Consider the following 14,486-nt stretch of genomic DNA (forward strand, 5'->3'; position numbering starts at 1 on the left):
CGCCAGTCACCATGACAACAAGGTACAGCGGATGCACGTGGACACATAAGCACCGTCGTATGTGCCCATTTCTCAGATTTGGAAACTTTAATCTGGACGAGTCTCTGAATACAACACAGAAATGTTTTGGACTGAGTCGGTTTCACTACCACAGCCCGAATGTGACCTTTGACCTCCTCAAACACATTTTTATTGATATCTGGAAGAGGACTTTGGAGTTTACATAAACAGACCTCGGTAAAGTTTGGTGTCACGAATCACGTGAAACACAGAATAAGATGACATGTGACTCCTGAAACGCCGAGTACATCTGATGGCTGTAGATGCTACAGACAGCTTGTTTTCCTTTCTGCCCTGTGAGAAGTTATCACTGCACTGTGGATGGAAACACATTTCATATTTCACTTACAGTCAGTGTTGAAATGATGATTTTGTTTCATCTCATTAATGATTTGAATACCTGAGAGTCAGACTCAGTAAAAACTCAGATGATTAATTTGTTCCGATAACCTAAAAATTTGCTGAAATCTCATGTGTCACGATTTGCACAGATTTGCCTTTTCATTTATTGTTTTTCTTCTAAATTCTATTATTTTGTGTTATGTGTGTTGATGTGAAGCTCTGTGCTGCTCGCTGACTGCAACGCTGCTGTTTTACATGTTTTTATGTGCAGGCGGCGCCCTCTGCTGTTGATCCGGGGCAGTCTGCAGACCTCAGCAGGCCAGCCGATCATCCTGCAGGTACCTATTCAGTTCAATTCAATTCATTATATTACAATAATACACACAGAGAAAAACCCAAAAATCATATGACCCCCTATGAGCGGAATAACTCCCTTTTAAGAGGAAGAAACCTGCAGCAGAACCAGGCTCAGGGAGGGGCGGGGCCTGCGGCAGAACCAGGCTCAGGGAGGGGCAAGGCCATCTGCTGTGGCTACCTGTGTGTTGATCAGCGTTGGGGAGTAATGGAATATGTACCGATGTTACATATTTGAAATGCAAAATATGAGTAACTGTACAGTTACAGTTGTTACAGTTACCGTTTAAATAGGTGATAATCAGAATACAGTAACTTTGTTGAAATAAATAGGTCATTTCCTGTTTCATATGTTAGGCTATGCCCTCTCTATGCTTTCTCCAATTTTGGTGAATAAATGCAGGGGAGCATAGGTGTAGGTAGTTGGATGAGCATGCAAGCATATGGTGCATAGCTGAGAGCGGCCCGCCCGCGTTCAACTACGACCCGCGGCACTTTTTTTCTTTTTTTCTTTTTTTTACTCAATTTCCATCTGGGATTAATACAGTTTCTCTGATTCTGATCACTGGAAACCCAAACAAACACTCAATAAGAGGCTCTAATGTCAGTGTCCTGTTAATGTTGTCAGTTACACAATAGGTTGTTTCTAAATACTCACGTACACGAGTCCGTATTCGCGTTTTCGCTAGTTTTCCCGAGAACACAGCGCAATCATTCCCCAATTGGAACGGCAGTGTACTTGATGACATCACAGCTTAATTTAACTGTGATTAATATTTGCTATGGAAATTACGCATGACATAAAAACTTACACATGATGTAGTAGATTTCTGTAAGAAAAAAAGATAATTTAAGTATTTTAAGCACTTTGGCAAGATTTGCTTTTCCGTATCATCTGTTTCATAATGTCTAATAAGCTTCATACAGTTAAGCACAATCACTACATGACAGAAACACAAGCTTCATCTCTCTTATTAAACATAGTACACATGTATGCCTGAATAAAAACAAACAGGTGAGATGTTAGAACGCTTTTTTATTTTATTTTAGTAAACACTCAAAACTTACAACAGACAGCTGCTGGGGTTTGGAAGAGAATTGAACAAATATTTAAAATATAATCTGATAATTTTTGGCATCTCCACGTATTAACATTCTGTTTTGGTGGATAGCATTAACAACCTGCTAGCTGCAAGTAATCATATGCAGTTCCACATGATTATGGAACAGACAGAAAGAAAACATGTTACTGATACAGAAATAGTTTTCTATACGAGATCGCTGCAAAAAGTGCAGCCTTACCTAATGTCCACCTACTGTTACTTATTTATATTAAGATTTAAAAATCTAGCTGGTATTGGTATGGCGAGTAACCTTCAGTAATAGTAATAGGATGATAATATATTATGGTAATCCAAAGTATTCAGAATGCATTACTCTCTTTGAGTAACTAACAACAACAAAATACATTTTGGGCCATGTAATCTGTAATCTGTAGTGGAATACATTTTAAAAGTAACCTTCCCAACACTGGTCTTAAATCACATCTGAAATTACTATAAAAGTCGTAATGCACCGTCTGTGAAGCAGAGATATGTTCTGGAGCAGCATACATTTGTCCTTCTGTTCCGTTTCCTGCCTTATTTTACCTCCTGTCACTTTGCGGTGCTGCAGTAAATAATATCTGAGGTGTGTTTGATCTGCGTTGATCGTCTCCTTTGTGTAGGTGGGACTCCTCGGAGGCAGACGGTGACGGTGCAGAGACCCGCAGAGCAGAGCTTCTCCCAGCAGTTTGTTCGTCCTCAGCAGCTGCTGGAGGGGAAGGTAAACGGCAGCGCTTTAAAACCAACTTCATGCTTTTAGTTTTTGTTTTGCATCACAATAATTCACACGTCAGTGTGGGAGCCAGTTCCAGAAAGCAGGTTTAACAAACTGAGAGTTTACATAAACCTGATTCCTGGATCAGAGCCCCGCACTGATGGATTACTGGAAATATATGCTGTCAGACTAACTCTGAGCTGGCTTCTGGTTCTGTTTAAAAGCTGCAACTGAAAGAAGTAAGATCTTACTTGGATGTATCACCTGATAAAATAATGTCTGTGTGTTCGCACCTGTGTGTTTTTTAGGATGCAGAAGCCATCTATCAGTGGCTGAGTGAGTTCCAGCTCGAGCAGTACACCGGAAACTTCCTGAACGCTGGATATGATGTACCGACCATCAGCAGGATGACCCCTGAGGTGACCCTTCACTCCTTTATTAAAAAAGAACTGCACAACCTCTGTTGAAGTCATTCGCCCTCAGTATCAACATAGAATGACCCAAATTTAGACCCACTACATCAGAAACATCAGAAAACCAACCCATAGGAAACAATCTGCATCTCCATCTAAGAGCCCAAACAGGTCCTAGGACAGTTGGACCTGATTCACAATGACCTGAACACGCCCTGCAGGTTTTAGATGCTTGTACTCTTCTCCCTTGACTTGTGCCTTTTCTTTTTACACTCATTGTGGCATTGTGATTTTACTTAAGTGACAACCTCCAGAGCTGATAAAATGAGGCTAGCGCTGAACCACCAAAAGCTGCAGTTTCTCCAACACCCAGCAGGGGCAGCAGTGGGTCAGTCCCCATAGACTCCCATGTTTAAATGTTACAGCAGAAACAAACGTGTTTACAGACTGTTTGGTTTATGTAGATGACTTCCTCCTTCATAACAACATCTAATAAAGTTCTAAATTTCTATTAGATGTTATAAAAAAATAATTTGCCAGATCCACGCCCCGTGTTGCCCAAAGGCTTCTGATTCTGAAAAAAAGCTCACAAGCTTCAAAAACCAATGGGTGACATCACAGTGGTGACAGAAATTTTTATAAATTTTATAAAGAAAAATTAAAAGGGAAACTTGCATTTTTGAAAATTGCAATTCACTATTTATTCCGGTTTAAAATGATCTAAAAATGAGCGAAAGTTAAAGAGTATTTCATAATTTGAAAATATTCTTGACACAATGTAAACACTTTCATCAAAATTACAGAACCTTTTTTTCATAGACAAACCTTGTTTCTTCTTTGATTTGTGATTGCAGCTCGTTCAGAATGCTGCGGCTCGCCTTCTTACTGGAACTAGAAAATTTGACCCTATTACTCCGGCTCTTGTTGATCTACACTGGTTACCAATCAAATATCGTATTGAGTTTAAAATCTTGCTACTCACTTTTAAAATCCTGAATAACATTGCGCCCAGCTACCTCACTGACCTCCTCAATTTGTACGCTCCTTGTCGTGCATTAAGATCATCAGGTCAGTTACTCCTGGCCCAACCTAAGTTTAGACTGAAGACCAGAGGCGATCGTGCCTTTGCTTCAGCTGCACCCAACCTTTGGAAAAGCCTCCCTGCTTCTATTCGAGCCTCGGACTCTCTCCAGTCCTTTAAATCAAGATTAAAAGCATATCTGTTTGACTTGGCTTTCCTGACCAACTTTTAAATCTTTTATTAAATTTATTATTTTTTATTAATTTTACTGCTTCTTGATGCATTCTCAATCATCCAGGAAAGTAAATCTCCAAAAGTTGAATCTGTTCATCTGGACGTAGCGTTTGCAAATGTACTGTTTATAAGGTTTGGGGAAACCTGCAGTCAGCTGAGACTGAAGAAGTCACTTGGATGAGTGACGAAACGTTTCTCCCACAAAACGCTACGTCCAGATGAACAGATTCAACTTTTGGTAATTTTACTGCTGTTTTTGCCTTAGCAGACTTTGTATTTATCTAACTCTCCTGGTCTGTTAGTGCCTCTATCCTGTCTGTGCTAGTGCCCGATTTGTACCCTGTTATTGACTTATGTTGATTCTCCATATTACTGTGAAGCACTTTGGTGTGCCTTCGGGTTTTTAAATGTGCTATATAAATAAAATTGTATTGTAATGTATTGTATTAACCAAATAATCCAGTGAAGTATTCACCCGTGTCACGCTGACTGTAAACCACTGATATAAACTTCAGAGATGCAGTCTCAGGACTATGCGGCTCTGCGTGTGGTCATTTCTCTGAGTGACTCACTGCTGTTTAATGCGTGCAGGATCTCACGGCCATCGGAGTGACTAAACCAGGACACCGCAAGAAAATCTCCATCGAGATCAACAACCTGAACATCCCCGAATGGCTGCCAGAGTACATCCCAGTAAGACTGTCCGCTGTTTCGTGCACACGCTGTTGCATAATAAGCTCAATACTCTGATTTTTCACCTGATCCAACTAACGTGGCCTTTTCTCACAGTCTGATCTCTGCGAGTGGCTCAGTGCCATCGGCCTCCCGCAGTACCACAAAAAACTCTCAGAAAATGGCTACGACTCCATCAGCATCGTCAAAGACCTCACCTGGGAGGATCTGCAGGAGATCGGCATCACCAAGCTGGGTAAGGACTCATTGGATCTTTGAGTTTGTGGATTGTGCTTCCGTCTGCACTTTGAGTCTGATGGTTCATTTTGCTTTCAGGCCACCAGAAGAAGCTGATGTTGGCAGTTAAGAAGCTGTGTGACATCCAGAGAGCAATCCTTCAGGCTGAATCAGGCCAAGGCACGCTGCGACGCAAAGGTCCCGGAGCCCTTCACCTGGTCGCCATTGAGGCCGACGGTAGCAGCGAATGCTCTTCGCCTCACACCCCGAAGATGCTGACCTTCCAGGACAGCGAGCTGAGCGCCGAGCTTCAGACAGCAATGTCAAGCCACTACGGAGGCTGCGAGGAAGGTTTGGCCATCAAGAATGCGGTGGGGATGTCACAGAGCCAGGAGAGCATTGACACCCGGTCCAGAGGTTCTGGACGCTCACAGGAGCCTCCTACAGCCTCCATCACCCCCCAGAACTGGTCCCAGGAGAGCCTGGAAGGCAGCCCAGCCAAGGAGAGGAATCTTCCTGAGGGATGGGACCAGAGGCCCCTACAGCAGCAGCCTCTGCCAAAACAGGTTCCTCTGGGTACGGCCACTGTGTTCAAGTACCCGACCATCCCAGCAAAGCCCAAACTGCCTGGATCCCAAGGCTCCTCCCCTCACGGCTCCCCAACCCTGAAGGGGTTCAGTTACCTGCATTCTCAGTGCGGTTCCACAGACCTGAACTCGTCTCCCAGACACGAGAACCACGCTATGACCCTGACACCACCCAACAAGCGCACCCAGAGCATGACCCGCTACGCTCTGTCGGACGGAGAGCCCGACGAGGATGACGAGGAGCTGATGCGTGCTGGAAACGTGCCATCTTACGCCACTTTAACGCGCAAGCCCGGCCGCAGCCAGCTGGCTCGACTGCACCCAAGTCCAGACAAAAATGGTAACGTGGGACGCAGTCAGTCGTTTGCTGTCCGTGCCCGGAAAAAAGGTCCCCCTCCTCCTCCCCCGAAGAGACTGAGCTCAGTGAGCAGCACCACCAGTGGCGAGCTAAGCGACAGCAGCACGACTTCGTCCTCTGGCGGCGTAGTGACTGACAGTCCGGGGAGTGTGCGCAGCATCACAGCTTCCCTGGAAAGCGGCGCAGAGGGGAAGAGCATGTCAGGGTCCTCACCAGATATTGTGCGGCACGAGGCTCTATCTCCCTCCCTCAGCTCCGAGGCTGCAGGAGTAAGGAGGAGGGTGAAGAGCCAGTGTGTTTCCACCGAGAACAACGGCAGCACTAAACAGGACCGAGGGGTCAAATCAGACTCCGAGGAAGAAGAGTCAAAAGGTCATGGACTGGAACGCTCCTCTTCGCCTCAAAACAGCTCCAGCGAGTGCATCCCCTTTGCCGAAGAGGGCAACCTGACCATCAAACAGAGGCCCAAAGCTCCAGGTCCGCCCAGGGCCGAGACCGTGCTGGAGCCTCCTGATAAGCCAGCGGCCAAGAATCTGGAGGTGCCGGAGTTTAATCTGAAGGAGTCGGACACGGTGAAGCGCCGGCACAAACCCAAAGACAAGGAGCAGGGAGGAGGGTCCCCCAGCAGAGAGGGAACAGGGGACACCGAGCCTGAGTCTGGCAGCAGCAGGCCTCCATCCCAGAACCCGGAGGTCAGTCTAAGAATCAGTGAGACCAGCGTGGAGAGGCCAGCCAGTCCAGCAACCGGTTCCCCCATTAAACCTCCTCTCTCCCCAAAACCTGCTGTCGCCCCAAAACCTGTCCGGCACAGTCTGCTGGCTTCACAGGGTAAGATACCCACACCTCACTAATACGCTGTAACATTATAAAACCCGCAGATTCTGCTTCTTAACCCTCTGGGGTCGCCGGACGCGCCGGCGCGTCAAAATCACATGACCAATTTAAGACGACACAGCTACAAGATGCAGCGACTCAGAGTCACCATTTTAACTTGGGTCGAAAGTGCGGACCTCAAACTATATACCAGTTTTTGAATTGTGTCGATGTTTTTTTCTGAATAAAACAGTGTTTACAGCGGGAAGAACGGTAAAAACGGCGTTTTCTACAGACAGCCTAGCAAACACTCTCCGCCTGTGAGTGAAAAAAGAAAAAGAAAAAACACCCCTTCCCTATTGGTGTTAGAGTTTACCATGTCAGCCAATTAAAAAAATGATAAGGCAACATGTGACATTTGGTTGTTTAGGGAGAAGGGGAAGTTTTTAGGAGTGACACCCGCGACTGAAAGCGGGCGAGCGAAAGAAGGAGAGAGAGCGAGTTTTCATACGTGAGACATTAGTGACGTTTAGCGTGTTTGGAGGCTGTAGTTAGTTTGTTGTGTAGTTATTGTTTTGTATTGTGTGTCGGTTAGACTGCTGAATTTCATATTTGATCTAAAAAAGCTGTCAAAGGCAGATTCCAGTGTAAACGCTGTCTCCACATAGAAAACTGGACTGATGCACCTCCAGTTGTCAGACCTGCAGGGTTTAGGCCTGTGGTGTTCTCCTCTGTCTTATACTGAACACAAACTACACTTTTTGGACTGGCACAAATAATTTGTGTGCCTTCTTATTTGATGCAGCACACCTGATTGTTCTGTAAATAGATTTAAATGGTTATATAAAAAACGCCTGAGGCCTTGGCTGCATTTTTAGGTAAATAGTACCATATAACTTTGTTGTTTGCAAAACTTGTGCATAATTTTTAGAAATGTACAATTTCTATTTGCATTTCAAGTTATGAAAATGATTCGTTAAACATGTTTGTGGGTTTTACAGTAAAAAATATAACTTTTTACTACTCAGATTTTGAATTTTTTTGTCTGAATTTAGATCAACTGTGCTAATATAGTATACCAAAATGAAAAAATAACTCAAATTTCAGATATTTCAGGTTGTGCTGTAAATAATGATACCAAACAAGGCAAGAAAAACATATTTTAAAGGTGAAATATAGAAGTAAAATCAAAAGTAGTCAAAACGGCCAATTATACCCTGGACCCCAGAGGGTTAAGGAAACGTGGGCTCAATAACTGATTGAATTCTGATTTGACTATTGATGTGACATGCGAGTCCTACTTTCTTGTACTTGTGATCTGTTACTACGCCCTCTGGTTTCATTTGGATGAAGAGAAACTGGAACTTTGGTTCTGGACTTGGAGTACGGGCATGTTGTACTTACTTTGAGACATGCTGGTCTTTTATTTCTAGACAGCGCTTGAGACTGGGATTTGGACTTTTTGATTTGGACTTGGGAGCTTTCCTGGGTCTTGGTTCTTTTTCTTTTGGGTGCTTCCTTTAGTGGTCTCAACAGTGGATCATCTGCCTCCACCTCACTCTATCCCAGCATCCTCTTCTGTCATACTAAACCTCTGCACGTCTTCCTCTTTTTCTCCTACCTGGCAGCTCCATCTTCATCATCTTTTCGCCAAATATCCACTCTCTCGCCTCTGCACATGTGCAGATCAGCTAAGCCTTGCCTCTCTAACTTGGTACAATTTCAAATTATTTTGATTTGCTAGATAGAAGTGTCTCAGTCGTGTTTGTAAGTGATGGTATGGTGGAACTTGAGATGGAAAGGAAGATTAGAATGGATGGTTGATATGATTCAATTGAATTTTATTTATACAGCGCCAAATCACAACAACAGTCGCCTCAAGATGCTTTATATTGTAATGTAGACCCTACAGTAATACAACAGAGAAAAGCCCAACAATCATATGACCCCCTATGAGCAGCACTTTGGCGACAGTGGGAAGGAAAAACTCCCTTTTAACAGGAAAAAACCTCCGGCAGAACCAGGCTCAGGGAGGGGCGGGGCCATCTGCTGTGATTGGTTGGGGTGAGAGAAGGAAGACAGGATAAAGACATGCTGTGGAAGAGAGACAGAGATTAATAACAGGTATGATTCGATGCAGAGAGGTCTATTAACACATAGTGAGTGAGAAAGGAGACAGAAGAAGAAATGCTCAATGCATCATGAATGGATGGACGGATGGATGAATGGATGTAACTTGACTTGGATGTAGGTTGACACATGTTCATGTCTCAACCTTGGCACTTGTTGCTGTTTTACTTCATGGATATCTTCTTCTGCAGGACTCTTGTCTCCTACTGTGACCGTCAGTGTGGTTCAAAGTCTGGCCTTCACCTCTCCATCCTCACCCGCCCACGGGCCTCCAGCTCCATCCACTCAGGCCCCCCAGAGCCCGTCTCTGGCAGCTGGGAGGTCTCACATATATGCATTGGGTCCAGGTCTTCCCCCTCAGCCGTCCGTGGGGGTGGAGGTGGCTCAGCAGAGACTGGATCAGACCAGCACATCTCTGGCAGCAGCTCTAAAAGACGTTGAGAGAAAACTTACCGTGGAGAACAGCCCTGACAGGTAAGATCACCCACCTGAGGGTCAGGTCAAAATCATAGTCACGTCATTTTCCCCAGCATGGTTGCCCTTCCCATAGCAACTGAAGCATTTTGTTTTGACCTCAATTCGGTAATTATCTCGTGCCACACCAGCTTTCAGACTATATACAAAAGAATTGTAAAGCTGCCAGTTTTTCTTCTCTTCATTTTTTGCATCATAATGTATATTTGTCGTGTCTCATTTTTTTAACACCAGTGGAGCGAACCAAGTGAGGTCTGCAGGAACCATTTTGGATGACATCGGGAACATGTTCGATGACCTCGCCGACCAGCTGGACGCCATGTTGGACTGAAATAAACAGAAAGTCCAATGTAAACCTCAGGAAGTGACATATGGATTACGAAAAGGGCCTGCCCAGTGGGAGGAGCTACTGTCTCAGCCTGAACACCAGCACTTAGTCAAACAAAGTCGTCTACATTTCTAACCCACAGCTGTGTCTGGTTTCTGGTTCCAGGTCGGCGCGGATCTTTGGTGTCTTTTCAAAGATAAACTAAGCTAACGTAGAAGGAGCACAGTGCACGGAGAAACCCTGAGCTGAGTATCACTGTTAAACACGAATACTGTAACGTAAATTTTTATGCTTCGGACGTCAAAGGGCACCCAAGTCTCGCCATCACCTGCTGAACAGCGCCTGCTCCAGCAGCTTCCTGATACAAGACCTGCTGCAGACCATAATACTGGTTACCAGTCAGAATGATTAATATTTGTAGGTTGATGATGAATTATGCCTGCATGTATGAAATAAGAGTCGAGTTCATGGTTGGTACCATCTTTGCTGTCTGGAGCTGGGACCTTCCTGCTAGTAATACTGAATAAATGTTGGAAACTCATCGTGCTACCCCAACTGAAGCAGCTGAGTGGAACCAGAACCAGTTAGTTCTTACGTAATAAAGACTCCGGCAGGCAGAGACGAGGTAAGCTCAGAAACTGACTCTTTCATTCAGTGGCCTTCCGTTAACCTGAGGATCGTACTACCAGAGCAGTCATTTCCAAATCAAGCAAATGAATCATCAGAGGGCCCAAACTAAGCAACGGCAAACCACACCGACTGTAAGTGGGAAATGAGACTATTGACTGTGTATTTCTGCAGGGAAGCTGATGCCTTTTCCTTTTTTTAACCAGCATCTATTGGCATCAATGTCACTGCATTATAAAACACGTCCCCTGAATTTTTTTTTCAGCAGTGGTAGCTACTGTCATAGAGCACTGGCACCATCTGTGGAACTTTTTGGCCTCTTTTAGCTCCTAGTTTTGGTTTCTGGAACATTTCGTGTTTGAGTTTCCAGTAGCCGTACAGAAAACTCTGAAAAACACTAAATTACTTGCTCAACATCATTTCCCTCAAGTGGTGGAGACCAAAAATGGAGCTAAAAGAGAATGGGGACAACACGTATAGTCAATATGTGCCACCTGTGAGGTTCCCAATCAGTAAGTGTAAACTTTTAAAATGAAATTTATTTTCAAGTGACCATTTAAATATAACTTTATATGCAAGCAGACTGAATTTTCTGCTCATTTCCTTTGACTGTGCTCAAAACCTCTCATTCGTGTTCCTGAAATCAGGAACTGTTGTAACCTGAATTTCTGTCGTTATCGTACTTTGTTTTCTTGCTGCTGAAACAAAACCTGGATGGTCTTTGACTGGTTTTAGTGTGTTGAACCATTTCAAATTTTACCTTTGTAATATTTAAAGAAATCTATTTTATACAGATATTAACCCGGTGTAATAAGTTCCCGCTCAGTGTGTCTGCGATGGTTAAAAAGACCCTTTTTCTACGCATATGTGTGTTTATGAACACCTGTAAAAGTGCTCAACTGTGTTGTTTGTTCAAAGGGAAGAAAAGCATATTAAGCTCATTTCACGTGTGGACAGCTGACAGCAGCATGAGACACTTATATATACATGTTATTTTTTATATTCATTTTAGCCAAATTAGTATTTAAATTAGCGTTATCTAAATATGTATATTGTACACTAGTAGAGATATATACAGGAGTACGTATCCAACCAAAGGTCTGTACAGATTTTCATAAACATTTCCTTTAAAAGAAAATGAGTGAAATTTGGAGCTGTTACCCATCTCGTTATTGTAAGATGCTTATGAAATGTTATTTTTGTGTCTAGCCTGCAGTGTATGGATACAGTGTCCATATTTAGCATGCCATGCTTGCTCTGAATGTTTCATTTGTGTTGACCCTGCGCTGACTGTTGTTGACCCGTTGTTTTGTGGTATCTTTGTGAATGAGATGCTCGGCTTTGGATTTGTGATTCTCAGGAAAATCCCTGAATGCATGGCTGCTCCATGACTCCTGTTCCCAATATGAAAGATTTAAAATGCCAGACTAAGATTTCCATCTCAGCTGGCCAAACAGATGGCAGCAGTACCACTGTTGTTTTGCTTATTGGTAAATCTTAAAAGGTTAGCAGCTCTGTGATATAAAACTTTTGCTGAAACGTGTTGGAAATCAAAGTAACGTTCCCACTGTGGCTGGATTACTGGTAAATACTCCATTCAGGGCCAGTAACAAAAAAAAGGTTTTAAGGTGGTGTTTGAAGTTTAACATAGCTATTTATGAAGCACCCAAGCACTAACATCCTTAACAGGTGTTACACACACATATAAAGCTGGATATCATCAGCACAGAGGGTCATGCAGCTGTATTTTCAGATATTTGACTGTACGGGGCAAATAAAGAGGACCCAGGAGGATTCCCTGAGGAGTTCCCCACAATAACGATAGGCCAGTGCATTCGTTATGACATGTCACCTTTTTAACATTTTAGCAATAATTTTAAGCCTTTCACACAACCTGCTGTTGTCCATCAACATTTTATATCAGAGCTTAAACGTGTTACTTTATTCCTTTACCTTACAGAGCTGTGTTGGAAAAACAGAATCACTGAAACATGATGTAAAAGTAATATCTTCAAAAATAATCTCCAGAAACAGTAAATATGTAATGGGTCAAAGTGTAGTGTGTTGTTGACCTGGATGATGTCTGTGTGTGCGCTGCTGCTTTTTTTGGATGTTCTTTTGTCTTCTGAGCTGTTTGTTTAACCATTAAATATACATACTGTCCTGATTTGGGGTTTCTTTACTCATACTTGTGATATGGACACTGACACACATACACAGCTTCAGCACAGATGGGCCAATTACTTTTTTCAAGTAACAAGTACATTAAGGGATTACTATTGCAAAAAAAGTAATTAGATTACTGTTACTTTCCTGTACGCACGCTGCGTTACTAAACCGTGATTTTGTTTGTGAGAGTGTCTCATGACAATGACGTACGAGCGTGCAACGTCTGGAGCAGCAACAGACGTGTGCAGATCAACAATGGATAATATGGAGTGTTGGAGAGAGTACGACCATGCAGCGTTTAAAGCGTGGAAGTAATCACATTACTTTGAGTTTGATTGCATAAAAAGTGACAAAAACATTAGCGTCCGCTCTGCGTGGGAAGAAAACTTCTTTCTCCAGAGAAAACTTCAACTTCAACTCTGAGCGAGCACCGAGCACGAATGTGACATTCACAGAGAAACCCCACTGACATGACCGCTGTGGGCAAACCTCCACATGTGAAAGAGTGTAAATACAAACCATTATTTTATTTTTATATGCTGGAATATGCAGGAAATAGGTTTAACTGTTAAAGTCAAAGACTGTTGCATATAATGAAATTTATGCTTGATGAAATGTGCATGTGAAAGGCCTGTTGCTTTATTACGTCCAGGTTGTGTGTCATGTTTTTAAAAAGTGACTAAGTAATAAAGTAACTAATTTCTTTTGAAAATAGGTAATCAGTAAAGTAACGGGATTACTTTGTTGGAGAATTAGTTGAAAATAGTAATTAGTTACTAACTTGACCAACACTGAGCTTCACTGACTGGATGAGGTGGACTGGTGAGGACTTTACCCCAGTTTAAAAGGTTTGGGTTGATTGTGCTTCACTAACACTTTGATTCTGATAACTGAGGTTTTATTTGAATTATCTGAATGAGTTTAAAATAGTGACATCATTCATAACTGTATATCAGGAGTGCCACCATGGGTCACATACAGCTTAGCTGTTTAGCTACTGTGATGTGGTATGAATGACCATGGGGGAGGGCTTCACTGAAACTTAGGAAAAATGTAGTTAAAAGTCTTGAATGTATGAGCTACTTTTACCAGACCTGTCCTGTTGGCCAGATTGGAGTGTGGTGAATGATGAGGTGTTTGTTTTTACACACATTTATCCCAGAATTGAAGCCTGGCCTGATTAAATGTTAGTATCTGAATCACATCACTGTATATTGACAAATAAAGAAAAACATACTGGAGCCACTTTTCTTAAGCTTTCAGAAACCTGATCATGTATTTTGTGGCTGTGTCCAGCAGAGGGCGACACGAACCTGATAATTCTATCAGGACATGAAAATATGAAAATATGAGATACCTGGATGTATAGAGTTTAGTAAGTAGGCCTCTTACACTTATATAATTATAGGATTATATAATTATATTTCTTTTTTGGGGGGGAGGGGGGGGGGAGTTTTCATTCATGACTATAATAAATAAGACTGATTACAGGGAGTGCAGAATTATTAGGCAAGTTGTATTTTTGAGGAATAATTTTATTATTGAACAACAACCATGTTCTCAATGAACCCAAAAAACACATTAATATCAAAGCTGAATGTTTTTGGAAGTAGTTTTTAGTTTGTTTTTAGTTTCAGCTATTTTAGGGGGATATCTGTGTGTGCAGGTGACTATTACTGTGCATAATTATTAGGCAACTTAACAAAAACAAATATATACCCATTTCAATTATTTATTTTTACCAGTGAAACCAATATAACATCTCCACATTCACAAATATACATTTCTGACATTCAAAAACAAATCAGCGACCAATATAGCCACCTTTCTTTGCAAGGACACTCAAAAG

The 14,486-nt window shown here is 42.6% G+C and overlaps 1 protein-coding gene across 4 annotated transcripts in view; it reads left to right on the forward strand.

Moving 5' to 3' along the window:
- LOC116318624 (caskin-2-like) overlaps positions 1 to 12,635 on the forward strand; it is a 58,017-nt gene extending 45,382 nt beyond the window's left edge. For all 4 annotated transcript variants that reach the window (XM_039610699.1, XM_039610700.1, XM_039610702.1 and 1 more), the window contains 9 exons: positions 1 to 22; positions 674 to 740; positions 2,483 to 2,580; positions 2,883 to 2,993; positions 4,834 to 4,935; positions 5,032 to 5,170; positions 5,251 to 6,924; positions 9,231 to 9,513; positions 9,748 to 12,635. The exon at positions 1 to 22 is cut by the window's left edge and continues 109 nt beyond it. In XM_039610699.1, coding sequence (XP_039466633.1) covers positions 1 to 22; positions 674 to 740; positions 2,483 to 2,580; positions 2,883 to 2,993; positions 4,834 to 4,935; positions 5,032 to 5,170; positions 5,251 to 6,924; positions 9,231 to 9,513; positions 9,748 to 9,844 — 2,593 coding nt within the window. In that variant the 3' untranslated portion in view covers positions 9,845 to 12,635. The remainder of the gene's footprint in view (positions 23 to 673; positions 741 to 2,482; positions 2,581 to 2,882; positions 2,994 to 4,833; positions 4,936 to 5,031; positions 5,171 to 5,250; positions 6,925 to 9,230; positions 9,514 to 9,747) is intronic.
- Positions 12,636 to 14,486: the final 1,851 nt, after the last annotated feature.

The sequence above is a fragment of the Oreochromis aureus genome, linkage group 4 (assembly GCF_013358895.1).
Source record: "Oreochromis aureus strain Israel breed Guangdong linkage group 4, ZZ_aureus, whole genome shotgun sequence".
NCBI classification, from domain to species: Eukaryota; Metazoa; Chordata; class Actinopteri; order Cichliformes; family Cichlidae; genus Oreochromis; species Oreochromis aureus.